The 26812-nt window shown below is 50.8% G+C and overlaps 1 protein-coding gene across 2 annotated transcripts in view; it reads left to right on the top strand.

The window, feature by feature from the left end:
- The window catches only part of ECE1 (endothelin converting enzyme 1), a 106493-nt gene that overhangs the window by 30759 nt on the left and 48922 nt on the right, over positions 1-26812 (top strand). Inside the window, exons 2-4 of one of the 2 annotated variants that reach the window (XM_073233345.1) lie at positions 8550-8629; positions 18322-18408; positions 25376-25517. In XM_073233345.1, the coding sequence (XP_073089446.1) occupies positions 8570-8629; positions 18322-18408; positions 25376-25517 (289 nt within the window). In that variant the 5' untranslated portion in view covers positions 8550-8569. The remainder of the gene's footprint in view (positions 1-8549; positions 8630-18321; positions 18409-25375; positions 25518-26812) is intronic. The other variant, XM_073233346.1, reaches the window with a different exon arrangement.

Here is a 26812-nt window from a genome sequence, read left to right as displayed (position 1 = left end):
CCTGTCAAGCTGTCAAGCTGCCCTTCCCCCTCATCCTGCCAATGACCGCTTCCTTTGGGAACTGCTGCTCCCCACCCTTTATAGTATTGGCTGGTGCCAGTCACAGGATCTTGACCCTGCCTCTTCATAGGGGAAGGGCACATGAACCAGACCTGGCCAATCAGAGTTCTTCCCTGGGATTATAATCCTACAAACTGAGAAAGAAGGGTTCTTTTCTCCAAGGCACTCAGGTGCCAGGAGGTGAGCCTGGCCCAGTTCTCCTGGCCTGCAGGATGTCTAAACTCAGGAGATGAGAACAGGGGTAACACACAGAGGGCAGGAGCATTTGAACTCCTGCCTGAAGCCTGAGCCTCCCTCCCTTTCAGGCAATGCAAGTCAAGGTGTTTTTGCTTTGTTACAAAACCCAGTTAGAGCTGGGTTTGCTACAGCCCTGAAGATCTTGACTGAGGGGGTTTCACAGAGGATGTGGCATTTGAACCATGTGTTGGAGGTGTTCTTGGGACAAACAGCAAAGGCAAGGTTTTGCCAGGTGAAGGAAGCTGGTGGGAAGGGCATGATCATGCTCATGGGGATGGCACTGGTGGTCTGGGAAGATCTTGAAGGGCCTTATGTGCCATGGAGCAGAGCTTGGATACATTGATTCAGCCAGCCAGCCAGCCAGCCAGCCAGCACTCACTGTGTACCAAGCACTGTTGTAAACACTTTACAAAGAATTAAGCTAACAATCCAGTGAGGTAGGTACTATTTGGCTACTTTACAGTGAGATTAAGTAACTTGCTCAAGGTCACATAGCTGGTAAGTGACAAAGCCAGGATTTGAACCCAAGTGGTCTCTGTCTTTAGAACTTATTTTCTTAACCACAGAGTGGGAGTGACCACCCCCTAACTCCAGCCCAGAGTTCTTCCCTGGGAACTCCACATCTCATAGCCCAGTGGGGATGAGACTATAGTGTCCATACTTGGGATGTGACCCCAGAACCCAAGAGCCCCAGTGCATCCTGGGTAATGGGCAAGGAGGCAAGAGAGGTCCTGTGGACTCTCTCAGAGGAAGTGGGGTGCTCTCCTGGCCCAGTTCCAGCCCCGGCTAGCCTAGCGAGGAGCTAGGGCCAGGCTCTTGCCAGGCGCCTTGCTGTTTCTGTGAGCTGTGATAACCTCCAGAAACGGTGAATGATGGGCTCCAGCTGGGTCAGACTAAGCCCTCAGCAGGAGGTCAGTAAGTTGAAGAAGCTCTGGCTTCTAGCCCAGGTACTGGAGGATTTTAAAACTGCTCCTGGTGGGGAGGGAAGAGCTGCTCTGAGCTGCAACATTTGAGAATGGAGCCCTGGGGATCATCAGCCACAGGGCTCCAGGCTCAAGCACCTCCCATGTGCCAAGGGCTTTTAGTTTCTATTTACAGAGGTAGGGAGTCTCAGCCTGTTTTACACCAGAAGGTGAGGCTCAGCGAGACTAAGTGACTTGCCCAAGGTCACACAGCCAGATTTCCTAGGTCCATGTCCCTGGCTCTGGTCAGCCTCACTCCTGCCTCTTTGGCCTCATGGCTGATCTGAGGGATTTCTGAAACACTCACCAGAGCTCCTTCCCACAAGATACCTTTCATCCTGCCCCCAGTTCCACAGAAGGGATTTTTCCCCAGTGAGAGAGTGCCTTTACATTCCTCTAAGGGAGGCTCCCGACAGCCCCTGGGAGTCCTACACAGGTGGCCACTGGGGCAGGGACTGGGGACTAAGGTTTCTGATGTGCTCCCATGTCCGGGCCTTGACAGGATAGGTGAGAGAGGGGGCCAGTTAGTCTCGAGAACCTCAATAAATTCTTGTAAAACTAAAGCTCCAAGGAAGGAGCCATTTCAGCTGGGGGCAAAGGAAAGGCTGAGCCTCAAGAGTTAGTCTTTGAGAGTAGAGCAGAGAGCAAGGCTCTCCAGGTAGAGCAAAGAGCATATGCAAAGGTCCGGGAGTAGAGAAGTAGAAGGCATGATGCGCTAGGTAGGGGAAGGATAGTTCTTCTGCATGTGTGGGAGGAGCTGGATTATGGTTCCAAAGAACAGAGCAGGCAGGTTTCTAGAGGTGACCTTTTCTGGACCTTCTGGGAGGATCCAGAGGGATGGAAAGCATTGGAGTATTAGGAAAACAGTGAGCTGGGCTCTTCTTGTCTACCGTGCCCCAGATCTCTACCCCACAAGGATGCTCAAGGTGCGCTCACGCTCCCAAGCGGGCAGAGGCCTCTCCCTGTGCATGGCAGCCTTTCATCAAAGCTTATCTTCTGTCCCTTCTCATTTCCTCTCTGGAGCCCGGAGCCCAGGAGCAGCAGCCCCCACCTGGGCACAGCGATGGCAGCAGGTTGTATCTCTCAGCTGCCAAGGAAGAGCCTCCACTTCCAGCCCTCAGCTGTTTCCCTCAGATGTTCAAAGATCCAGAGCCCTAGACCTGGTGGGGACAGTGACCAGAATGACCCCGGAGGTGCAAGGAAAGGTCTCCTGGTGCCCTTGTGCTCCTGACATCCTCACGTCAGTGGCTGTAATATGATATTTGAAAGCTGCCTTTTATGAAACAGCCTGTGCCAGCCACTGCACATGGCACTTTCCACACAGTGTCTCATATGACAGTCATAACAACCCTGCAAGGAAGCCACTACTAGGCTCATCGTATGGGGGGAAACCAAGGTGCCAAGAGGTGACATTATTCAGTCAGTGTCAGGTCCTAAACGGCTAAGCTCCATGTGTCTGACCTCAAAGTCTATGTCCCCATCCATGACATGGAGATCCTAACTCCCACCCCTCAGAGCTGCTGTGAAAAGCGAAGGAGAATTACAGAGAGTGAGCCTGCATCTGGGAGGGATGAGGCAGGGCGGCCAGAGTTACATGGCCCCAGCTGGGGGACTGTGGACAGGAGTCCTGAGCAGTGAGCCCACAAGGAAGGGGAGGATCTGGGTGCAGGGAGACAGTGGGGCATCAGCTGCTCTCATCATCTTGAGACCAAGCTGGCTCAGTCCTCATCACCGAGCCTTTACCATTCGTGGCAGAGAAGTGCGGGACTTTGGAAAGAGCACTGTGCTGAGAGTCCAGAGGCCTGGGTTCTGGTAACGGCTGTGCCCTAGAGTCAGCCTATTCAGGGGGCTTCCTCTGTGGGCCTCAGTGCATCTGTAGATGGGATGGGGTGGGGTACAGACAAAGCTCACTCCCCTCCAATCACACCACCCTTCTTCCTGCCTCCTGAACACTGCTCAGTCCTACCTCTGGGCCTTTGCTCTTGCTGTTCCCTCTGCCTGCAGTGCCTTCATGGATGACACCACATCATTCTAGTTTCAGTTTACATGTCACCTGCTCACAGAGGCCTTCCTCACGTCCTTCCCAGGCGTTCTCCCATACTACTCTGCTCTCCTTTCTTTATAACACGAATCACTCTCAGCAGTGAGGCAGTGAGGTACTGGTTAGGGTTAAGGACTCTAGTCAAATCGACTGGGTTCATATTCCAAATTCCACCACTTAGAGCTGGATGATCTTGGCTGTACCCTTTCTGTGCCTCAGTTTCCTCACTTATAAAATAGGGTCAATAATAATATATACTCATATTTTTGTAAGGATTAAATAGGAAATGCATTAAAAAGCACTTAGAGTCCTTCGCACACAGTAAGCACTCAAAAAATGTTAGGTATTATTATTATTATTATAACTCTTAGCAATGTTGTTTACTGTCTGTCTTGCCTGTTAAAATTCAAGCTCCTGAGAACAAAGACTGTCTTGTTCAATGATGTATATTAAGCATGGAGCTCATTTCCTGGTATATAGTAGGTGCCTAATAAATAATTGCTGAATGAACAGATATATGTAAGCACTGACATTCCCAGCTTCCAAGAGGCTCCATATGGCTAGATATGGAGAAGGATGGGTGCTGGGAAGATGAACCTGAGCCAGACCCTTGCTCAGGGCCCCGCCAGACCTTTCAGGTCCCAATAACCCCCTGCTAGGCCCCAGCCTGGCCTGCCCTGATGGGGGGTCCACACCCGGTTGGACAAAAGAGTCTCTCCAGGAATCCACAAATTCTCTGTCCCAGCCACCCTGACCACAGCAGTCTGTGGGTGTCTGATGCTGTTTTCCAGCTCATATTCCAGTGGCCAGTCATGGGGGCTAACGTAGATTTTTCCCTGTGCTCAGCAACCCTCACTCCTTAACCCGCAGAGGTGGGCCCAGCCTGCTTTATCTTTACCACTGCCACCCTCCCTCCCATTTTCTAAAGCTATTCTCACAAACAGAAACACCCCCAGCTGCCCCTCCCACCTCTCCCATGTCTGCCTCCTGTTCTAGAATTCAGGGTGGAACTGTTGGCACATCCCTTCTCCTGCAGGCCTCTTTTTGGCTCCTGGTACATGAACAGCCCTGAGGACATCATTATGTGCCCAGTACTGAGAAGCAGCAAGGATTGCTATGCCATCATCTGTACAGACACCACCAAGACTCAGAGGGGAGGTTTGCTGGAGGCCCCCCAGCTGCTGAGGGCCAGAGTTGGGACTCAAATCCAGGTCTCCCTGTTTTCTTCTTCTACCTCCATCCATTCATTCAGCTCATATTTACTGAGCCTGCTCTGTGTCAGGTGCTACACAGCAGTGACCGTGGTGCCTGCCCTGGCCAGGGACCAAGAAGTTAGGCCAGCTGGGTAGCCAGGGCATACACCAGCACTGTGTAATAGAACTTCTTGTGCTAATGGAAATGTTCTGTATTGGTGCTGTCCCTTAACCATGTAGGGTTACTGAGCACTTAAAATGTGGTTAGTGAGGAATTGAATTTTTAATGTTATTTTAATTAATTTTAATTTCAGTAGCCACATGTGGCTAATGGCTACTGTGTACTGTGTTAGACATCCTGGATGCATACAGTTCTTTGAAGATCAGTCGATCATGGCCATAGACTGTACGTCTCAAACTCAAGTGTGTGTGCAGAGGCACTGGGTTGATTCTCAGAGTATCTTCTTTTGCAGCTGTCAGTATATGAAATTCACACAGGGGAGTCAGTCACTGTTTTCTTTGAAACATGAGACCTTCCTGACCCATCTTTCACTTTTCTACTTTTTTTTTCTTACTGAAATAGGTGCAACTTAACATAGTATAAAACACACAGGACAGAAGCAAACAGTTTGGTGACTTTTGGCAAATGTAGACACCCATGTAGCCACAGTAGAATCAAGATACGGGACATTTCCAGAACATTCCATTACCCCAGAAAGTTTCTACCTGTCCCTTTCTGGGAAGTCCTCTCCCAGAAACTATCACCATAGATTTGTTTTGCCTGTCTTTAAGCCTTACATAAAATTATTCTCCCACTTTTGACTGAGACAAGAGAATAAGAAATATTTCTCTTTTCTCTTTGTTACCAGAAAGAGCACCAGCATAATGGAAAGCGGCGGCTGGCCCTCAGCCACAGTGAGGAGGAGCTGGGAAGGAGAGGGCCGGGGTGACTGGGTGAGGGTGACGGCTGCCCTGCGGACTCAGGGTCTGTCCCGAGGGGCAGCCATTCCTCAGCACCAGCTGGCTATTGCCAGTTGAGAGTGTGGGCCCAGCATTGACAAGTCCTTTTTTCTTTTCTTTTTTAAAGGAAAGCTGAAAATACTGATTTTCATGTAAAATCTAAATGTTGGCATTTCAAAATCTTTTACAGTGCTGCAGGCCAAATAATTCACATCGGGCCCAGACCTGACCTGTGGACTGGCACTTTCCAAGTTCTGCCTTGGGCTAATCAGAATGTTAGTAGTAGTAATGGCTGATAGTTATTGAGTGGCTCCTTTGTTTCAGGTCCTGTTCTAAATGCTTAAGGTTATTAAGTCATCTAATCCTCCTAGTAATTTATTAATAAGTCCATTTTACAGATGAGTAAGCTGAGCCACAGAGAGGAATTAGGTGACTTGCCCCAGGTTACCACCTGAGTACTTGACTGGGATTTGAACCCTGACTGCCTGGTTCCCCAAGTCTGCGCTCCTGACCCCAAAAACATACTCCCCTTGGGGAGTGGCAGTGGGGAGTGAGGCTGCTGGGGGTGCTGATTGCCACTCAGGGTGAAGATTTGCCAGATAGGGGGTGCTGAAGAAGCAGTGAGCGAGTGCCTCGGCCCCCTCGTGGGCACCGCCCTGGCATGGGCAGTTTTCATGTTCAGGCACCTCAGCTGTTGGTTGGTGGAGCCCCAATTTTAAGAAGTGCGGGGAAAGCAGCCAGGGGTGGGGTTGGGAGGAGGGAAATAGGCTGATGCTTGATGAGGGTGTCTGGGAGCACTGGCACGTGGGGGCAGCAGTGGAGGATCCTGGCAGGAAGGAGCCCAGGCTCTGGAGGGTGGCAGGGGAGAGGGGAGGAATCAGCCAGCCTGGCAGGGCTGGGCCAGGCTGCTGCTGCCAGGGTTGCTGGAGGCTGGGGCATCCCCGCCCTCTCCTCTGGTGCTCGTCCAGACAAGCCTCTCACCTGGGGAAGGTTCAGAAGGGAAAATGATCACCAGGCAGAGCAATGCTGCATTTCCATCATTTCCTCTCCTGTTATGTGGGTTGGAGGGCAGGAAAGGAAACTGAGGTCTGGAGAGGGCATAGCCAGGAGCCAGCGAGGACTCTGGGGTCCCACACCAGGGTTCTTTCTGCTCCGTTGGCTGCATTCCTCAGGACCTGAGACACAGGGAAAGGGTCTGTGGTCACTGGCTGTATGATATTCCAGAAACCTGAGGGGAATGACAAGAGGCCAGTCCCGCCCATCTGGCCCTTATCTAATCTGTGTCACTGAATCAGGGTATGGCATGAGGTTAGTGCTAAATTTGCCATTATTAATGTTTTTTCCCAACTTGATCTTCACATCCACTTTTGAGAGAGGTGCTCTTATCATCAGCCATTTTACCAATGAGAAATCCAGGTTCAGAGGTAAAGATCACAATGAGTGATGTATATGCAGTGCTTAGCCCCAGAACCCGGTGAGGGGCAGTTAGCCAAGGAGGGACGAGGTGACAGGGTCAGCCAAGGAGGACTTCCTGGAGGAGGTGACATAGGGCTGAGTTTTAGGGGCTCAACCTCTCAGGCAGCTAGATCTCCTGGGGTCAAGGTTGTTTCCTGAGTAAGACCTAATGCCAGTTGGGTCTACCCTCTCTGAAGACTCTACTTACACCAGAACTCTAAGTAACGTGGGCTGGTATCTCAGGGCCCTCCCAAGTCTTCTGGCAACCTACACACCAGGGGAGCCCTCTAGGCCTGACTCCAGATCCTATGTATTGCAAAGGGGCAGCCTGGCCATGGGATAGTCCCATCACCTCTGAGCCTCAGTTTCCTCATCTGCCAAATGGCAACAGTGCTGTCTACCATGGAGGGTTGAGGTATATGATAGGTGCTCAGCAAATAGGCATTACAGAACCTCCAGGTACAGCTATTGAATTGAGTTGGTCTTTTTAGGACAGAGGACAGACCTGTCCACAGTCTGGCCCAGGAAAGTGAGATCCACATTTCAGCACATAATCAAACAGTCCCAACTTGTGTGTTTGAACCTGCTTTAAAGGGTTCTGAGTAGCCATTCATCCCTCTTCAGCTGTGTCTGCACTGGACAAGGGTGCTGGAGAGCAAGTTTGCCTTTAGTTATTGTTCCTACAAAGCCAAGAGCAGCAAACACTTACTGAGCACTCACTGTGTGCCAGGCACTCTGCTAAGCCCTTTATGTCATCATCTTACACAGGAGGCAACAGGCTCCTTAGCTGAATCCTGGGCGCTCAGCCAGTGCATGGTGGAGTTGAGACTTGTGCTCTTAGGAGGGGGAAATATCTACCAGAAATAAGTGAAAATATTAATTTGGGGCAGTCTTCACAGTTGCAAAGCCTTTACATGCATGTGATTCAGTTTTGTCCTGATGCCACCAGATGAGAATGATGTTATCATCCCCATCTCACAGTTGACAGTGAGGCCCAGAGAGGTGACGTGACTTGCCTGAGGCCATGTGGCTGGGATGGAATGTGGGTCCAGTGCTCTTCCCCCTGCTTCTCAGCTGCCTCTTGGGAGACAGTTATTCAGCCTGAATGGTGGCCGCCAGTAGGCTCCAGTGAACTCTGCCATGGGTGTGGCCCAGCCTTCTGCAGCCCCCTCATGCCCATCCCTGCTGGGCAAGCATCATCCCAGCCCTAAGTCACCATTTCCTCACCCACCTCACCTTCAGTCTCAGAATTTTAGAACCATTAGTTCTCAGAGGGAAATGTAAATGAGTGGTTTTCAAACTCTCTTCCTTGGAACCTCTACGAAAGCCAGGTTCAAAGTCAGGATACATGGTCATTGAATGCATAAGTGGCAGCTCCATTCATATCTCTTTTGTGTTTTGGGTTGCCATGTTTTTAGAATAAAGGGCTCTATAGGCTTAAAAATACATATGCCTGTGAACTATTGTTCCAATCTAGCAACCACCTCGCCATTTTACAAATGGGGAAACTGACTCCAAAGTCCATGCTTTTCCCCTTAATAAACAATTCAGTCATTGTTCTAAGGGTTTTCTCTTTTTTTTAAAACTTATTTAACCCCACACAACTCTCTGAGGGCAACACATGTTGTCTCCATTTTACAGATGAGGACACTGAGGCTCAGATGGTGAGGTGGCATCCGAAGTGGAATCCAAAGTGGAAGTCCAAGGAGCCTAACTCCCAGGTCTGCACTCTCAACCTGACAGGCACACCTTCCTTTTGTATTCTGGAGAGGGGAGGTCACTTGCTGAGGCCCAGGGTAAGGCAGTATTGAAACTGGGACCAGAAAGTAGATCTCCTGTCCCCCAGGCCAAGTCCTAATTTGCGCCTCCTGCTCAGGATATCACCTGGGCTGGAGGGGGAGATGAGCAGGCCCGTGTGAACCTGGCTCTGTTCTACACTGGCCTTATGACCTTGGACAAGTGAATGCACCTCTCTGAGCCTGTTTCCTCACTTTAGAAAAGAGGTAATAGGGCCCACGTCATGGAATTATCGTGAAAGCTAAACAGGATCATCCACATGAGTTGGCTGGCATAGGGCCTGATGTAAACTGTGAGGGCCTCAGCCGCCCTCAGTTCACAGACTCAGGGAGTCTTCAAAGCTTCCTGCCACACCTGTTTTCTTCCTCCCGCTCCCCAGCCCTTGCCTGCCCACCTGTGTCTCACAAATACTAATTACAACCATTTCCATGTGCTACTTCCTGGTTGAGCCTAATTACTAGGCAACTCAATCATCACCATCATAAATATCATTAAGTGAGACAGATTAGCTTTGTCCTGAGTTTCATGTGATTAGGTCAGCAGATTGTTCAGGTGCACTTGGTCTCCTGAGCTTAGGACTTACCCAGCCTGGTCATCCTGCCCGGCTGCAGGTTTCTGGTCTGTCTTGAATTTGGTGCTCAGAGAAGATGAGAGGGGACGACTCAGCCCCTTTAACCTGGTCGGGAGGGGATGCCGGAAGTGGCAAGAATGGAGCAGGTTGGGGCTGCGTCTTACTTGTTGTAATGACAAAACCACAGGCTTGGGAATAGATGCACCTGGGTTCCAATCCAGGCTTCGCTCTTTACCGAATGTATGGCTTTAGCTGAGTTACTAACCCTCCCTCTATTCTGGTTGTTTCACACTAAGCAACAGGGAAGAGTTAAGGAGATAATACATGCCAGCAAGCACCAGGCCCATCTGGCGTGTCATAGGTCCCCCTAGTTATTCTTTCCTGCTTATCTTCCATCATTCTCAGCATGGCTTGAAGAGCCAGCCCTTTCTGAACCCAGTGCCACACACACTGGCGTTTACTGGGTGTGCTTCTCTGTGAGAGCTGGTCTGAGGACTTTATGTGTCTCATTTTATTTAATATGTGTAAAGACTGTATGGAGCAGGTACTGTGATCACCTCATTTGGTAGATAATAAAACCAAAGCATGAGAAAGAAGTGCCATGACTTTGTTAAGGTCACATAGCTACACTGGGTACCGGTCCCTGTTGGGATAAGATGCTGCAAGGTCATGCAGGATGCTGCTGGGGAGCAGAGGAAGGGTCACAGTGAAGTCCGAGAATGCTGCCTGGAGGAAGGTGCATCTGAGCTGAAGGGTTAACCAGGAGGAGGAGAAGGGAGGCCTCACAGGCAGAGGGTGGGTGTGCAAAGGCTGGGAAGCAGGAAGCACTGCCTGTTTAGGGGAGTAACTGCATATTTTACTGAGGTTGGAGCACGTGATGGAAGACAGTGAGTTTGCAGACCCAGAGGAAGCAGGAGCTGTATCCCTGCAGGGAGGCGAGGTTGGAAGCCTGGCCAAGGCTCACGCTTTCATCTGCCAGTTCCAGAGAACCAGCCTGTGAAGGATCGGAGTTACTGGGTCCCATTGATTAGGGATTCTGTATGGAGTTAGCTGGGAGATGAGGGGCTGGGAGAGCCACAATTGGAGATTAAGTGGGTCAGGGGCCTAATCAGGGGAGGCTTGCGGGGGAGGGGGAGACAGAGCCAAGTGGGCCTGGACAGAGGGGCCGAGGTGGAGGCTGTTGGCCTGGGTCATGAGGGGAGAGGCGAGGTAGGAGCTGTGCAGGAAAGAGGCGTGGTAGGCCAGCTAGGGCTGGCCAGCCGTGTGTTGAGTGGCCCAGGGAGTAAGGAAGAGGTTGCCGGCCAGGTTTGGGGCTTGGGTGTGGGATGGCAGCCCCAGCAGGCACCACAGCCTTTGGCTGGCAGCACTAGGTAAGGCTCTGGATGCTCCCAGGGCCTCCAGGCAGGTGAGTCAACACCAGGCCAAGTGGGTGAGTGTTTCCTAGCTGCCTGCGTGTGTGGGCAAGTCTCCTGCTGCCAGCACAATAGGGGAGCCCAGTCTGCACTCTGGTCCAGACCAGGGTGGTTGTTTCAACGGCTGGCAGGGAGGAGGCGGTTGGCAGCCTTGACCTCTCATGGGTGCTCTGTGCCCTTGGCCTTCCAGTCTTTCCCTGAATCTCACCTTTAGGCCTCCCCTGCCCCCCGACTCCTGCCCAACTATCCCCTTTTCATGCTGAGGTCTCCAGTTCCAGGGGCGTCTCCCTCCCCCATGGCACCCCCTGTTATATCCCTCCCTGTTTCCCACCACCCAGATGGGCAGCCTGTTGTTTCCAGAGGTACCTGGCCTAGAGAGCATGGCCCCAGGGATGTGGCGCAAGAAAAGGGGAAGAAACCCCGAGAAGGTCCAAAAGTTCTGGGTTTGAGTCTCAGCGCTGCCACCCACTGGCAGGCTGCAGCCTGTCTCTGGTCTCAGTCTGTTCCTGAAATGGGGATCCCAGGGCTATGCACAGCCCAGCATGAGACATAAATAAGATGAAGGTCTAAGAGAGCCTTGAGAACTGGGCTTATGTGGTGTTAACAACTCTGTTTCCTGTTTTAGGGGAACAGCCAGTTGTTTTTTTTTAATAAACGTTTTATTTTAGAACGGTTTTAGATTCATGGCATTATTGAGAAGAGAATCCCTTATAACCCCTCCCTGGTTCCCCCTGATATTAACGTCTTTTTTGTGTGGTATGTTTGTCACAGTTAATGAACTGATGTTGATACATTATTATTAACTAAAATCTGTATTTTATTCAAATTTCTTTAGTTTTTACCTAAGTCTCTTTTTCTGTTCTAGGATTCCTTCCAGGACACCCCATTACGTTTAGGCATTATGTCTCCCTAAGCTCCTCTTAGCTGTGACAGTTTTTCAGACTTGCCTTGTTTTTGATGACCTTGACAGGTTTAGGGAGTACTGGGCAGGTATTTTGTAGATTGTTCTCAGTTGGGATTTGTCTGACGTTTTTCTCGTTATTAGACTGGAGTGATACGCTTTTGGAAGAAAGGCCACAGAGATAAAGTACCATTTCCATCACTTCAAATCGAGAGTACATACTATCAATGAGTAAATCATACTGGACTTATCACTGTTGATGTTAACCTTGATCACCCAGGAAGTTTTTGTCCTGAGTACAGCAGCAGGGCTAGATTAATGCCAGACATGGGCTGAGCTAAGGCCAGGATCAGGAAATGGAGACGAGTGCAGAAGCCAGTGGGAAAAACAGGATGGAAAATAAAGAAAAGCAGGTGTGAGATGGGTGCTGCCTGCAGTGTGTCCCTGGATGCAGTTCTTTTGGGGATGGATGCTGTATGTTGAGCAGCTCATGTTTTAGCTCATTTCATCTTCATAATGACCCTTTTTTACAGATGCAGAAACTGAGGCCTGAGAGGAAAAATGACATTTTCACATGAGCCAGGAGCCTGGGATTGGGCCCAGGTCCATCTTTACTGCCTCACTCGTACCGTTGAATAAATATCTTGAAGAGGCACTCCCAGGAGAGTGGATTAGGGGCCGGGTGTTCCCCATACAGGTCGTTTCTAATTCACTTTATTCCACATAAGATTCATGATGGGTTATGACTAAAACACATTCAGTAAAATGATATGCAATAGAAATGGAAAATCAGGATCAGAGAAAATAGAGTGGAAAATGTGGACAAAGAAAACAGTGAACATAAAGGCCAGGCAAGTGCCCACAGGTGAGTTTCTGATTTGGCCGTGAGCTTCCTGGCAGCCAAGGAAAAAAGGTATACTGGCCAATTCCTATGATTCCTATTATCAAAAAGTAAAGAAGCAGTTCACTTCTTTAGGAACTTGAGAATAAATTTAAAAAGAAATTAGTCACATGGAAATTTCTTATGTTAAAGACACTAAGCAATTTAATGGATGCCACCTGAGAGGTGGCAGGGGCTGGAGAAGGAACACTTGCTTGAGGCTTTTGAGAGAGAAGGTGGAGGGAAGAGTCACCTTCCTGGTTTTTTACTAACCCAGTAAATGTCACATGGTATCATCTTCAGCCATGATGGCCATATTTTTACTATCTTGCCACTTGCCCAAAGTTGTCCTACTTGAATTTTACTTGATTGCCATCAAGCAACTAAACTACCATTTCTTTGTTGAAGTCAGATACCTATGCTGTAATGAAAACCTGGGATACAAATAACAGCTTTCTATAAAGCAGCTTCTGTGCTGGGCAGTGGGGATGGAGAGTAATAACATGATTGTTGCCCAGCCCCCAGGTCCTCTCCATCCCAGGGGTAAAGATGCCTAGACAAAAGCCTGGGGTAATGCAGGTGCTACACCAGGAACACACTAGATAGAAGGGCATGGTTTCTTTCTAAAGGCCTGGGACTTCTTGGCCACACCCTGCCAGCTTTCACACTGTTTCTAAACCTCAGATCCTCAGGGATGCTGCCTTTAGTGGTCAAAGGCTCCGGCAATCCCTCCCTTCATGGAGGAGGGAGAGGCTAGAGATGAAATGGAGGGGCACAGTCTTGGGAGAAGAGGTCTCAGGTGCAGGTCCCTTGAGGGTGGGAGCCAAGTCCTACTTAGAACTGCCCCTCAGCTTGCAGCACAAGGCCTGACAAGGACTCAGTGAACTCCTGTTGAGTGGCTACCACCTGCAGGGATAGATCAGGGGTCAGGGTGATGGCCTTACACCTGAAGGTATATGGAGGAAGGTATGTATTGGACTTTGTTCTTTAGGTGGTAGAGATCAATTGAAGGTTTTTTTGAGCCTTGTGTTTTATGATACAAATAATAACAGCTATAATACTCAGTGAAGCACTTACTGTGTGCTCAACACTGTTCTAAGCCCTTTATTACCATCTCATTTAAGTATCACAACAGTCCTATGAGGGAGGTACTATTATTATCATCCTCATTTTGCAGATGAGACAAATGAGGCCCAGAGAGGCTGTCAGTTGACAAGGCTGCACAGCTGGGAAGTGGCATAGGGGGCGTCTGACCTGGGGTTTGGATCTAGAGCTTTCATCCAGTCTATTGTGCCTGTGAAATACAAGTATTTAATTACACCGTTACGTGAGTGTGTATTTATTAGATGACATGTGAGAATTTAAAGGACCCCAGCCAGTTGCCAGCACCAGAGGGAGGTATTGCTGGGGCCTTTGGCCACTAAGGCAGCATCCTGGAGGAGCTGAGGCTTAGACACAGAGTGTGAAAACAGCTGGCAGGGTGTGGCCAAGGAGTCCCAGGCCTCAGAATTTCACTCACAGGCTGCTCTTTCCTGCCTCTGACACACTCCAACGTTCCTTGGAGATCCCCCGCCTTGGGCAAACCAACCTTGAGAGCCGTCTGAGTGACTGACACAGTTGAGACACACGGGGTTATGCCCAGGTGCCCCTGGGCCAGAAGGTTTTGTCGTCAGAAACACATGAGCACTTTCCGTAGTTCTCGTTTCCGTTCACCCCACTCTGATTGCCACAGGGTGGGGTTTCCAGAGCTGGGGACCATTGTGCACCATTGCGCCCTCATGTAGCTCTAATCACTTTCTCTGCAGCAGGACGTGGGGTCTGGGGACAGCGCTGGTTCCCACTCCTTCATTCTTGGTCTCTGCCAAGCCCTTGTCTTGAATGCCAGGCCCAGAATTCTCCTCCTCTCCACTGGGCCAGGAGGGGATTGAGCAGATGGAGGCAGAGACTTCCCACAAAGCAGCAGAGGTCCCTCCCCTTTTCCTGAAGCTCACAGAGCCAGGCGTGGCCCCCACAACTGCAAATGAAACAATTAGGATGGTCAAGAGGGTGCCACCCTGCCAGCTCAGTGCCCCCAGAAACCATGAGGTCCCCACCTGAAGAAGCAGTTCCCCCTTCCACAAAGAGCGCAGGACTGGGAGCCCAGGATCCAGGTTTGAGGCCAGCTCTGCCGCTTACCAGCTGTGTGGCCGGGAGGCAGCATAATGAGTCGGGCAGGTGAAGTTCACATCCTGGGTCTCTCACTCTCTAGCCAGGTGACTTGTGGGGACAAGGCAACTCCTGCCTCCTCCCTAATCCCTAATCCTTGGTCTTCTCATTTGTGAAGCGGAGGGGATACTCCCACCTCCCAGAGCATCATGGGTCAGGAGCGATGCATTTGGTCAAGCAGCACATAGCAGGTTTTCAGACCAGTGCCTCCCCCTCCCTCTGCTCTCACACTACTATAAAATGGAAGTGATACCTGCTGAGGTGGAGGCGCAGGGTGGGTGTGGAGTTCCAACAAGACCGTGAATGTAAGGCCCCTTCCGGCTGGGCTGGGGCAGGTACAAAATAGGGCTGCCATTGTCGGAATGTCACTCACCAACTGGGGCCCACTGTGGGCCTCCTGGAGCAGAGCGGAGCCCAGCTAAGCCATTCCCACGTCTGAGGTGGGTTCCCTTTCACCACAGGGCCTGAGGCAGGCATTTCAGGAAGTGCCCCTTATCTTTTGTGTGCTGAAAAATAAACAGCTCTCCATCTCCTCGGATTTCTGCTTGAGAGGTATGTGAGCTTTCCTCGCCACCCGTCCATAGACAGGCCACAGTGGGATGGACAGTGGGGCAGCCTGGCACCGGCCTCTGGATGGCCTTCCAGCCTCCCATCCTTAACTCCCACCTTCACACCTGTAGAGGCTCCAGCCCCAGACTAGGCCTTTGGGAACCTGCCTTCAGAGTTCTTGCATTTGCTTCAGTAGGAGGAAGCATGGGAGTGGGGGCTGGGGGCAGAACACAGAGCAGGGTACCAGACATTGGGGTCAGAGCACAGTGGTCTAGAGAGCTTTCCAGAAAGGGGGATCTCAAATGGAATGGAAGGAGGGGGCCATGCTTCACTGCTCCTCAGTTAGTTACTTCCCACCTCGGTTCCAGGTTCTGTAAAATGGGCCGATACAAGGGCAAGAGGCTTGAGAGGCTTAAACGAGATGATAGGTGTACAAGAACTGGTAAATACCTCATACCCCTAAGTGCCCAGGAAATAGTAGCTGCTGTGCCAGGCTGGGGAGATGTTCAGTGACTTGAACTTTTTCAAGGTTCTTTTCCTTGGGCGGTTGATACTTGTTACTTAATGTAACCAAGTGTCCTGCTTTTCACAAACTCAGCTGTAACCCAAGGTGAAGTGAAGAAGCCCGGAGCCCTTTCGCTCTCTCCAGCAGGTAAAGGCACCTCCTCCACCCAGTGGGAGTGTGGCAAAAGACTCCAGACCTAAAACTCCTGCCTCCCCCAGGGCCTGTGACCCATAGACTATTTCCTTTGTCCTTGGGCATTGCAGAATTAGATGCACAAGGATTTCAAGGCACTGCCCCAGTCATTTTCACTTCCCTTCCACTTTTTCCATCCTTCATTTTAACTGTCTATTGAGCACCTACAGTATACCAGGTGATGGGGATTCTCTGCCAGGCAAGGACTCAGCCCTGATAAAAGCTCATAATTCTAGGGAGGGGGTGGGAGGTAAATGTAAAAAAAAAAAAGACTGCATTAAATACTATAAAGAGAAAAAAATCAGGTGCCGTAAAAGAGAATTTGAGGGCCTACTTAGGGATGGATCAGGACATTTGAGGAGATGACATTTAAGCTGAGATCTGAAGCAGGAACTGGCCGTGGGAGGAGTACAGATGAGGAAAGAATGTTCCAGATGAAAGTAACAGCAGCTGTAAAAGTCTGGGGGAAGACGGAAACTTAGAGAATCTGAGGAAACTGAGTGGAGGCCAAAGAAACTGGGGCCTGAGTTAGGTGGGGAGCAGTGGGAGATGAGGGTGGGAGTGGGCCGGGGGTTCTGGTAAAGGCGCTGTCCCTGCAGAGTTTTAAGCAAGGAGTAGTAGCAAGATCAGAATTTTTTTTTGATTGAAGTATAGATGATATAATATTAATTTCAGGTGTATGTGTATATACATTTGATTCAGTGTTTATATACATGATGAAATACCAAGATAAATGTAGTTACCATCTGTCACCACACAAAGGTATTACAATATTATGCACTATATTCCCCATGCTGTACCTTTCATCCCATGACTGATTTATTTTATAACAAAACAGAAGTTTGTCTGTTTCTCCTGTCTCCCCCTTCACCTATTTCTCCTGTCTCCCCCACACCCTCCCCTCTGGCAATCACCAGTTTGTTTTCTCTATTTATGAATCTGTTTCTGTGGAGGTTTGTTTTGTTTTTTAGATATCACATATAAGTGAAATCACACAGTATTTGTCTTTCGCTATCTCACTTAGCATAGTACCCTGGAGGTCCACCCGTGTTGCCACAGAGCAGCATTCCCTATTAAAGTCTCTCTCTGGGCACTGAGGGGGCTGTGATAAGAGGCCAGGCAAGGGAACCAGAGACTGACAGGAGCCGAGGCTGTGCCTGTGACCCCCAGCAGTCACCTCAACTCTCTGAATCTGTTCCTTCACATGTTATGTGTGTCTAAGAATCAAATGAGAGCAAACAGAAGCGCACTTTGGAAAGCTGTAGAAATGTATACATGCAGGGGATTCCAGGTCTCACTGGGAGTGAAGGGTCCCTTGGGAAAGTCTGCTATGTTAGACTCTTCTGTGGTGGGAGGCAGAGTGCTGGGTGCCCGGAGCCCCTACCTGAGCACCCCACATCTGAGAGAGCCTACTTTTCCAGCATAGGTCAGGGGCCCTGAGAGGTGGCAGGGGCTGGGGAGGGAGCACCTGCTTGAGGCTTTTGACTCCTGAGAGAGAAGGTGGCAGAAGGGTCACCTTCCCGGTTTTTGACCAATCCAAAGCCCAAATTGGAGTTTTTTGACGTTTTGGAGGGAGGGCCACACCCTCGAGCCTGGAGGTAAACGTTAGATTCCCCTCTAGCCGCCCAAATGTACAAACACAGCATTTTTCATTGTAGGTCAGGGAGTTTTCTGGAATTTTCAGAACATCTCTGGCTTAAAGACCCCTGTCTTTTTTATTCCACCTCTTCCTCCACTCCCCACCCCACCGCAGTCTTTCTAGTTGATGGAGAGACTCCCTTGACGCACCTAAGGGCCGGTGGTGGGAGGAGCCCCCCTCTCTGCTGTTGTGGGCCAAATCAGGCTCACTCTCCTAGTACTTAACTCTCAGTATCTGCTGCTGGAAACCCGCCTACTGAAGGGGGTTTAAGGTTCTCGGGAGGGGCTGCCCTGCGGCCTTTTCCTGCCTGCCAGGGGCTGGCCGTGGTGGCCTCTCCCCCAATCCCTGGGAAAGGGGGCAGCCTCGACTTCTGTGCCTTGGGGTCTCCCGCCGGGCCAGGAGGGAACCGGGAACCGTCCGCCGAGCTAGTTCTGCCCGCGAGGGTGGCGCGATGCCGCTCCGGTCAGCTGGGCGCGCTGCGGCGTGGGGACCCTGGCGTCGCGGAGCGCAGCATGTGGAGCTTGTGGCTGCCGCCGCCGGTGGCCGCCGCGCTGGCGGCGCTGGGGATGAGGCGCGGCGTTGCATGGGGGCGGGGAAGGCGGGGACCCCCACCCCCACCCCGCGGGCCAGTCCGTGGGCCGGTCTCGGTGTCCCGGCCGGCCGGGGCGGGGCGCGGCGCCGGGGCCGCTTCCCCATTCTCCCCATTCGGGCGCCAGAGCCATGGAGACGCTGAGGGAGTCCGTCCTGCATTTGGCTTTGCAGATGTCGACCTACAAGCGGGCCACGCTGGACGAGGAGGACCTGATGGACTCGCTCTCCGAGGGCGACGGGTACCCAAACGGCCTGCAGGTAGGAGCCCTGGTCCTGGGCGAGCTCCCGGCCCAGTGGAGGCCGGGTATGCGCACCGGTGCCGCCCCGCGCCTGCCGCGTCCTGCCCTCCCGGACCGGGCAGGGCCCGCCGCAGCTCTGGGCACCTCTGTGGAGAGGGAGCCTTTCTGGGGCCGGAGTCGTGATCCCGAGGCACCGGGCTCCCCGCACTGGCCTCCCCTCCCCAACTCTGGCTGTCCCCAAATCCTCCCCACCACCTGCTAATGAGGCTGCAGCCTAGGAGGCAGAGTTGAAGCACACTGCTGAGCGGAACTGGTCGTTACCTTTTCACAGAAAAGGCAGTCCCTAAGTGCTGAGGCACTTGCCGGGGGTCACTCAGCCCATTACTGACAGAGTCTAAAACTGTCACAGTCTTAGCATGGAAAGCCCTGCATACCTGGAGTCCCCTCAGTCCTGGGCAAACCAGGACAGCTGATCTCCCTGTCTAGTAGGCATTACCCCATTCTTTTCCCACAATGCCTGAATTCCCTTGTGGGGAGGAAGCTCTCCTCTGCCCTCCCTTTCTCTGCCCCTTTTCAGCCTGCTCAGGAAGCCCAATTCCTTCCCTCCCAAGTGTCTGCCCCTGTGGGACTCGAATATGCCCACACCTCCCTGCCTTGTGGCAGAGCAGCTATGGCTGCCTTATGCTCATCTCTCCCTGTGGGGCGGAACTGGGACAGTCCTGACCAGGACCTTGGCCCCGGTGGGGTTAGGACTCAGGCAGGTGGACTGGAATGAGTTGGAAATGTCCAGGATGCCCACAGGGACCCTTGATCTGGCTCCTGAGAAACCAACATAGAGAGGAACTGGGGCGTCTCAGTCCAGGAGGACTCTGCCAGGTTGACTAGGGGAGGTACTTGGGCTTCCCAGTAAACTGACACTGAGCTACAACTTATCCAGGGTGTAGGCTTAGGGTGCATGGAAACTCAGACTGCCAAACCCAGCCTTGCTCATGCACACCTCGTAGAAGCTGGAATAATTGCAGTAATAAAAAGAAATAGCACTGATCGAGTCTCTCCTCCAGGCTAGTTAAATAGACCCAGGGAGATCTGAACTCACAACCCCAGGGTATCTGCCCATGGGGATGTGGCACCTTTGTCTACATTGTCCCACATAACCTTCAGGGCCAGGTACCCCCATGAGCTGTAGGGATTACTGTTCCCACTTACAGATAAGGAAACTGAGGCTCTGAAAGGAGATACAGTTCACCTTAGGTTGTAGAGCAGAAATCTGGGAGTGAGAAATCAAACCCAGTCTGTTTAGAACCTCTTCTCTGCAGACCCTTCTTAAGAGGCTAAATCCAGCAGGAAATGAGATTTCTGTAGCAGGCACTTTTCCCTTCACAAATCAAAATAGAATCTAATCAGCAATCTTTTTCAGTCTCATCTTTCACAGAAGGTTCTAAATATATCAACACAAAAGCATTTCAGAATTCACAACAAAATAAAATGCCATGTTGTTATCTTCCTATCAGCAGCCCACATGGGTATAGCCTTTTCCAGGTCACAGAGTATGTTCAACGGCCTGAGGCTGCCCAGGCTCTGAAGCCGGGGGCCCACGTTTGAATTCTGACTCCACTCATGATTGTGAGTGAACTGCTTAATCTCTTTAAACCGCAATTCCCTCATCTGTAAGATGGGAGTTAGAGAAAGTAAATGTGAAATATGTTACAGGGCCTGCTGGGTGTCATTCATATATGTCTATGAGGTGAGAACCCCTGTGGCTGTGTTACAGGTGAGGTTGAGTCTCAGGTTAGGGATATTTCTGTGGCCGCAGAGCTATCATGTAGGTTGGAGTCCAGTGTTGGTACCACCACACTAAACCGCCGCATTGGGTATATTATACGTTTGATACAGGAAAAGCCAAAAAGTTTGCCCCAAGTGTTAGGGCACTTCTGGGAGTACCCACCCTGGCTTGCCTTGAGTCCTGTGACTTATCCGGAGCAAACATGAACTAGCCAGTGCTTGGTTTCCTAAGAGTGATGAACCCATCCACTTCAACTTATGAAGCAAAATTTTATATTAATTTTATGTTTTTAATTATTGGGGTTTTCTTTCCATATAAAAACTTTATATGCCCACTTGTGAAAAAAAAGAGAGTCAAGTATAAAAAAAAATTAGAAGGAGACACTATTACCCCTGCTTGGAAATAATTCCTTCTAGTTTTTGTATTTGCATGAACATATTTTTAAACATAATTGAACTCACTCTGAGTACACAATGTTGGGTCTTGCTGTTTTCACTTACTGCCACTTCATCAGCATTTTTCTAGGTTGTTAAAAACGTCTATAACATGATGCCATTAAAAGCCAACACCTCATGGCACCAATATGTAAAAACTTATTTATTCAATCTGCTATAGTTAGACAATAGGTCCAATAATTGTAACCGTATAGGTGACCATCTTTTAGCCTTTCAGTTAATTTCCTATGAGCTGATCCAAGAAACACAATTGCTTCTTCAATTTTAGGCTTAAAAATGGACCCAGGCCCCGTAAATCTTCCTCTCTTGATAGTCAGTTATAAAAATAAGCTACTTGATTTTTGAAGATTTTGAAGCCCATTGGTTCTAGGAGTTACCGATACCAATACTAGTAAGTGAGAACTTCTTTCAGCCAGACTTGCCACCTTTATTTTTGAATATGTTGAGAAAATGTTGAATGCAGCTGGAGCAAAGTTCTACCTTTACCTGACCTTAAAGAGTTTTTTTCTCCTTTTTTCTTATATTTTGGGCGCAAGTTAATTGTGATCCCTAAAAATTAGTCACTACTGATTGAGTGCCCAATAGCTCTAATGTGGAGCCCAGCTTGCCTCTCATGGGCTGTGAGACTTGAAAGCAACTCATGTAAACAGCTTTTCTGTGAAATGGGATTAATATTATTAATCCAGCTCTCAGAGCAGTTGCAAAGATTGAAATGAGACAATACAAGTGAAAGCATTTTGCATAGTGCACAAAAAAATGGATTTAGTTGTTATCAGGATTATAATCAAAACTCACCAGGCATGAGATCTCAGTGGTGCCCTAAATATAATAGCTTTCCTTGGAAGCCTCTCCTCTGCTCAAACCGGCTGCCTGGCCTCCCCGCACCCCCAGCACATACTATTCAGTGGCTCAAGGGGAAATAGCTGAAGTCACACCTGTTCTCCAAACGGGAGCAGAGGGCCATGGCTGTTCACTAAAACCTTTGAAACTCATCCTGTTACTTCTAAAAATCTCCCCCTTACCCACCCTTTTTTTTTTTTAAGAAAAAAGAAAGCTGAGATATTTCATTCTTAGTGATGGTTTTCTCATTTTCTCCACTATGCCCAGGGCTGTCCTTTGAGGGTGACTTCTAGGACAGTCCTACTCATACTTTAAAAAGGCCTCTCTGCCTACCAGGAGGTCCTCCCAATTCCATCCACCCATTAGAGCTTTATACTCTTGGCCTTAGAGTTGTTCTAGAATCTGTCAGACCTGGAACCTCATCCAGCTTCCTCATTTTAAAGATAGGAGACTGAGACCCAGAGGCTGCCCAGTGACACACACAGGGTTTTGATACAGTCAAGGCTGACCTTTGACTTCTCTGGTTTGTGCCCTTTCTCCTGTGCTATGGGCAGCTGGGTATTCCTTCTGGGAAGCAAAGAGCTGCTGGCAAGTGCTTCTAAATATTAGACTTTGGTTCCTATTTAGGTGCAGAGAGTCCCTTCCCCACAACAGGTACTAATTTAACCTGTTATCAGTCATTGGAAAAGAGTCAGACATGGGGCTGGGGGAGCAGGTAGGGAAGAGAGGGGGAGGACAAGAGGACATTAGAGTTTGCTCTGGGCAGGCCCCAGTGGTCTCAGCCGGAAGTCCACCATATGGAAACTTCGCTGGAAGAAACTTCCCCAAGCTAACACCTTCACAGAGGCAGGGTGTCTCCCTAGGCCAGGCTCTCATGGTCTGTCTGCTCTGAAAGGCTGATTCCGAAGCAGCTTCTTGGGCTGTAGGGGGTGGGCTCCACGCCAAACCCTTGGCCAGACTGCTGTTTGCTGCTCCATACAGCCCAGGTCTCCGGGGGACCTGGCAATGGCTCGGGAAAAGTCCCTACCCTCCTGTCCGACCCCCTGCTTCCTCTGGAAACCAGGTTTTGCCTGCCTCCCCACCCCTTCTCCTGCTGGTTTGTCTCCTGGGCCCCAGGCAGTGGTGTCCTGTGCTCGCCAGTAGAACTCGTTCTTGCTGTTAAGCCTAGGTGAGCCGAGCACTTACTTCTGTAACTGAATATTTATCCCACTTTAGGGCTTTGTTCGCTTGGCTGTGGGAACTCTGGCTGGACAGTTCAATTGTTTCTCTGCCTCTCTCTTTCCGTCTCTGCCTCCCTCTCCACCTCTCTTTCACGGGCATCCTTTTCTTTCTGTCTCACATGAAAATAAATAAGATAGGAGGCCCACTAGTGAGCTGAGCAATTGGGGCTGTGGGTCTGGAGGCACACGGGTTTTCTCACCCATCTCTCCCCACCGCCACTTCCTTTGTTTCTTCTGGAGCTAATACTAGTACCTACTCTTAAGGATGTTGTGAAGATTGAATAGCATCATCTGGAAACAAAACAATTAACGTGATACCAGGCACATGGGAAGCTCTTGAATACCAGCTGCCATTATTATTCTTTTATCCTTCCCTCCTTCCCTCTGTTCTTTTCATCTTCTCCCTTCCTTTCATCTACTTTCACCTCCTCCAATTGCCCACACCTCAGTCTTACTCTGTCCACATAAGGTGAGGATTCCTGCTCCCCCAAGTCTGAGGGCTGGGCGCCCTAGCTTCCAAGAGCCAGCACCAGACAGAGGGGTGCCTTGGAAACCAAGGTCAACCTGCCTCTTTGTCTTTGAGCATCTCCGCCCACCAGCTAAGCCAGGATAGTGGGGCCACTGGGAGGCCTAGAGGAGGAGGCAGAAGATAAGACAAGTCCAGAGGCAGGACAGTGCCCCCAGGCAAGGCAGTACTTGCTTGAAACCCTTTGGGACCCCTCTGAATACCAGTCCCCAACGTGAGCTGCATGAGAGAATGATGCCTCAGAAAAAGCACTCTGTAAACTGTCCCTGTGAACACGTGGGCATCATCCCGGGCTCCTTGGCTCTGCCCCAGGCCCTCCCAGCCCAAAGTTTTAATTTACTGGTGGCAGCATATGGTCACAGTCTTTACTTCTTGCATTAAAAAAGGTTCTGAAAAGATTTCAGGAGGCGGCTTACCTCCCTCTACCTGACGCAGCTGCTTCAGTGTCCCAGCTTCCTGCACTTCCATGGAAATATGACTAGGTGCCAAGTTCCTTTTCTTGGTTTTAGAACTCAATTTTTCTTCTGCGAAAAGTTCTTGTGTTCCCCCTTCTCTGATGTGGCAATTCCCAGTCATTTCCTGCCCAGGAAATGCCCAGTGATGACCACAAGGCCACTTGGTTTCCTTCTCTAAGGTAACCAGCCTCAGATCCCCAAGGGCCACTGTGAGGCTCCCTGAGGGCTGTGACCTGGCTCCTGGGGCAGCCACCTCTTCACCTGTTGGTGAGGCACTTGCAGATCAGAGTCTGGGTCCCCTCATCCCCCCTCATCTCCTCATCTCCTCATCTCCCCTGCCAGGGGATGTGTCCGGCAGCTCCCTCCTTTTCCCCATCTCCTGGCAGGCTGTGGGCCCCCCTGCCACCATGCCTGCTCACCTCCAAGTCTTACTCCTTCCACCTCGGCCTTTCCAAAGGGCAAATCTAATCATGTCACCCCAGACCTCAGGAAGAAGTCTACATTCCTTAAACTGGCTTCCAGTGCCCCTTAGGATCCAGCCCTGCCTCCCTCTCCCCTTCCCTATTCCACCTGGCCAGCTCCTTCTTAACTCTTCAAGACCCAGCCCAAGCATTTCCATCTCCAGGAAGCCTTCCCTGACTGCATCCCTGCCCACCCTAGTCGGTTTATCTGCCTCCCTGCTGGTCTCCAAGTAGCCTCCCTCTGACAGTGAGGGAGTCTTTCTCTCAAGTATTTCCAGTGTCGCCCAAAGCTGGTATTCCGCTGTGTGCACAATGGCTGCAATCTCATGGACCCAGGCCCCACCTTTAGGGGACCCCACCTATCCTGTGGCCCCAGCTTTTGCAGGAAGCACCTCTTTGAGCAGAGGGGAGCCCCAAGCTGGCCTTGGGTGTGAGGGCCTGGGCTGAGGGCTGAGTGCCGTTGGCTGGTATGGCCCTCCTCAGCCCCAAGAGCCCTGCCACGCCCTCCACTTCCTCTCATTGTGCCTCCCTTCCTGTTTAGCTAGACTGTTAGGCTGGGGACATTTTCCCTCCCTTTGATGACCTGCCTGAATGGAGCTATTTCTCCATTGCATCTCCCCAGATGTCTCCCAAGACTCAAATCTCTGACCCCCTGCTTGGTCAGCAGACTTGGGTTCAAATCCCAGCTCTACTCATTTAGCTATGTGACGAGAGGCCAGGGTCTCACCTCTCTAGACTTGTTTCCTCATCTATAAAATGAGAACTAATAACACGATCCTCAGGGGACCTGAGGTTTAATGAGCTAAGGATGTCCGTGCTGCTGGGAAGTGGGAGCTGTGTCATCCCGGCCTACTGATTGTGGGGCCTTCCAGGAGAGCCCAGCTGCACGCTCACTGGATGCCTGCAAGTCCAAACATCCTGTTCTTTTTTAGACTTCTTACTGCAGAAACAGGGAAAGGCTCTTCTTTGTTTTTCTTCTACCCGTATCGGGTGACACAAAAAACCTAAGCCCGGCTGGGTTGAGCTTCTTAACTCTCTGACGTTTAGGAGTAAATCGGAGCTGCTAAGCAGGGTGGTGGCTCTTCCCTGGATTAGGACTGATTCGTGGGAAGCAGACCACCCCTGAGGCAGGAGTGGGGCCCTGATGTCTCCTCGAGGCCTGGGCCCGCCTCAGAGCCCCTTCCTCCTGAGGAAGGAGGGCCCTGGGCTCACGTCCTCCCCACCCCACCTGCCTCCTTCTCTGCAGGTGAACTTCCGCAGCCCCAGGAACGGCCAGTGGTGCTGGTCCACGCGGACCCAGGTGGAGAAGCGGCTGGTGGTACTGGTGGCACTTTTGGCGGCAGGACTGGTGGCCTGCTTGGCAGCGCTGGGCATCCAGTACCGGACAAGTAGGTACTTCGGGGTTTCGTCATGGGCTCGGCGTGTACCTGCCCTCAGCTCAGTCCACTTGTGCAGGGGGGGCTTCCCTGCTCAAGCCAGGACTGGCCTCCAAGGCCAGGGAGATAGCTAGGTCTGGAGGGCTCAGGTGCTGACAGTCTAGACTGAGACCTGGGTGGTAGGTCACGGGGAGGTTTTGGAGTCAGAAGAACATGAGTCCGAATCCTGGCCTAGCAACGTATTGTCTGTGTTACTTGGGACAAATCACTTTATGTCACAGAACCTGTGTCTTCTCTAATTTAAATGGGGAAAATGGTACCTAGTTTGGGGATGGCTCTGAGGATTAGAGATAATGTATATCACATACCTGGCACCTATGAGGCTTCCCTAACCTTAGCTCTGGGTTCTGCTGGTGTTAGTATGTGGGCTGGGTGGACACACGACTGGCACTGTCTGCCATCCTTAGTTCCGACAAAATAGCTGTAATGGCTTCCGTTTAGTTAATACTGTCCACAGACCAAATACCGCAGCTCTTTGCCGCTGTATTCTCATTTCCTCCTCACAGCAACCCTACGGGGTGTGGATACCTTTGGCCCCATTTTACACATGAGGAAACTGAGGCAGTAAGACTAGGTGACTTGCCCAAAGTTATATGGCTGGAGTGGAAGGCAGTGGGAAAGCTGGAATTCAGCCACAGGCTGTAAGGCCCAGAGCAAGGCTCCACCTCCCTTTTTAATAATCACAGCGTGCCCAGTGTGTATCAGTTCCCCCAGAAAAGCTGTCCTTCCATGGTCCAGCGGCCCTGCGTATGCCTCTGTAGTCACACTGTGTCCTACCTTGTATAGTGATATGATCTGGCCCCTCTGATCCTGCCATCAGGGGTCTAAGGCTGGTTCTCTGTGTCTGGCTGAGTGTCTAGCCGAGTCCCTCACGCAGAGCCGATGTTCAGTCAGCATTTATGAAACTTGAAAGGGCAGATCCAAATTAAAAATGAGGATGGGGGGTCCAGCTAGTTCCAGGCTCTCTCACTGCACTGGCCCTGACATTTTGCTTTCCAGAGGCAGATAGTCCACCTAGTTGAGCAGCTTCTGGGGTCTTTGCTCAGGGTCCAACACTACCAACTTGGCCACCTGGCCACTCATCCGATCAGAGGGATTGTGAACCTTCATCACGTTTAGGCACATCCACCACAGGCTGCATTAGCCTTCCTACTGTGAGGTCGCTGGCCTGAGTGGGCAGCCTTGCTGGACAGGGCTGGGGAAGGAGTTTGGGGGCCTGGAGAGAGGGCAGGACTTCACCTGAGTCA

Source organism: Manis javanica, chromosome 4 (assembly GCF_040802235.1).
Source record: "Manis javanica isolate MJ-LG chromosome 4, MJ_LKY, whole genome shotgun sequence".
Lineage (NCBI taxonomy): Eukaryota > Metazoa > Chordata > Mammalia > Pholidota > Manidae > Manis > Manis javanica.
This window is presented reverse-complemented; position numbering and strand designations above follow the sequence as displayed.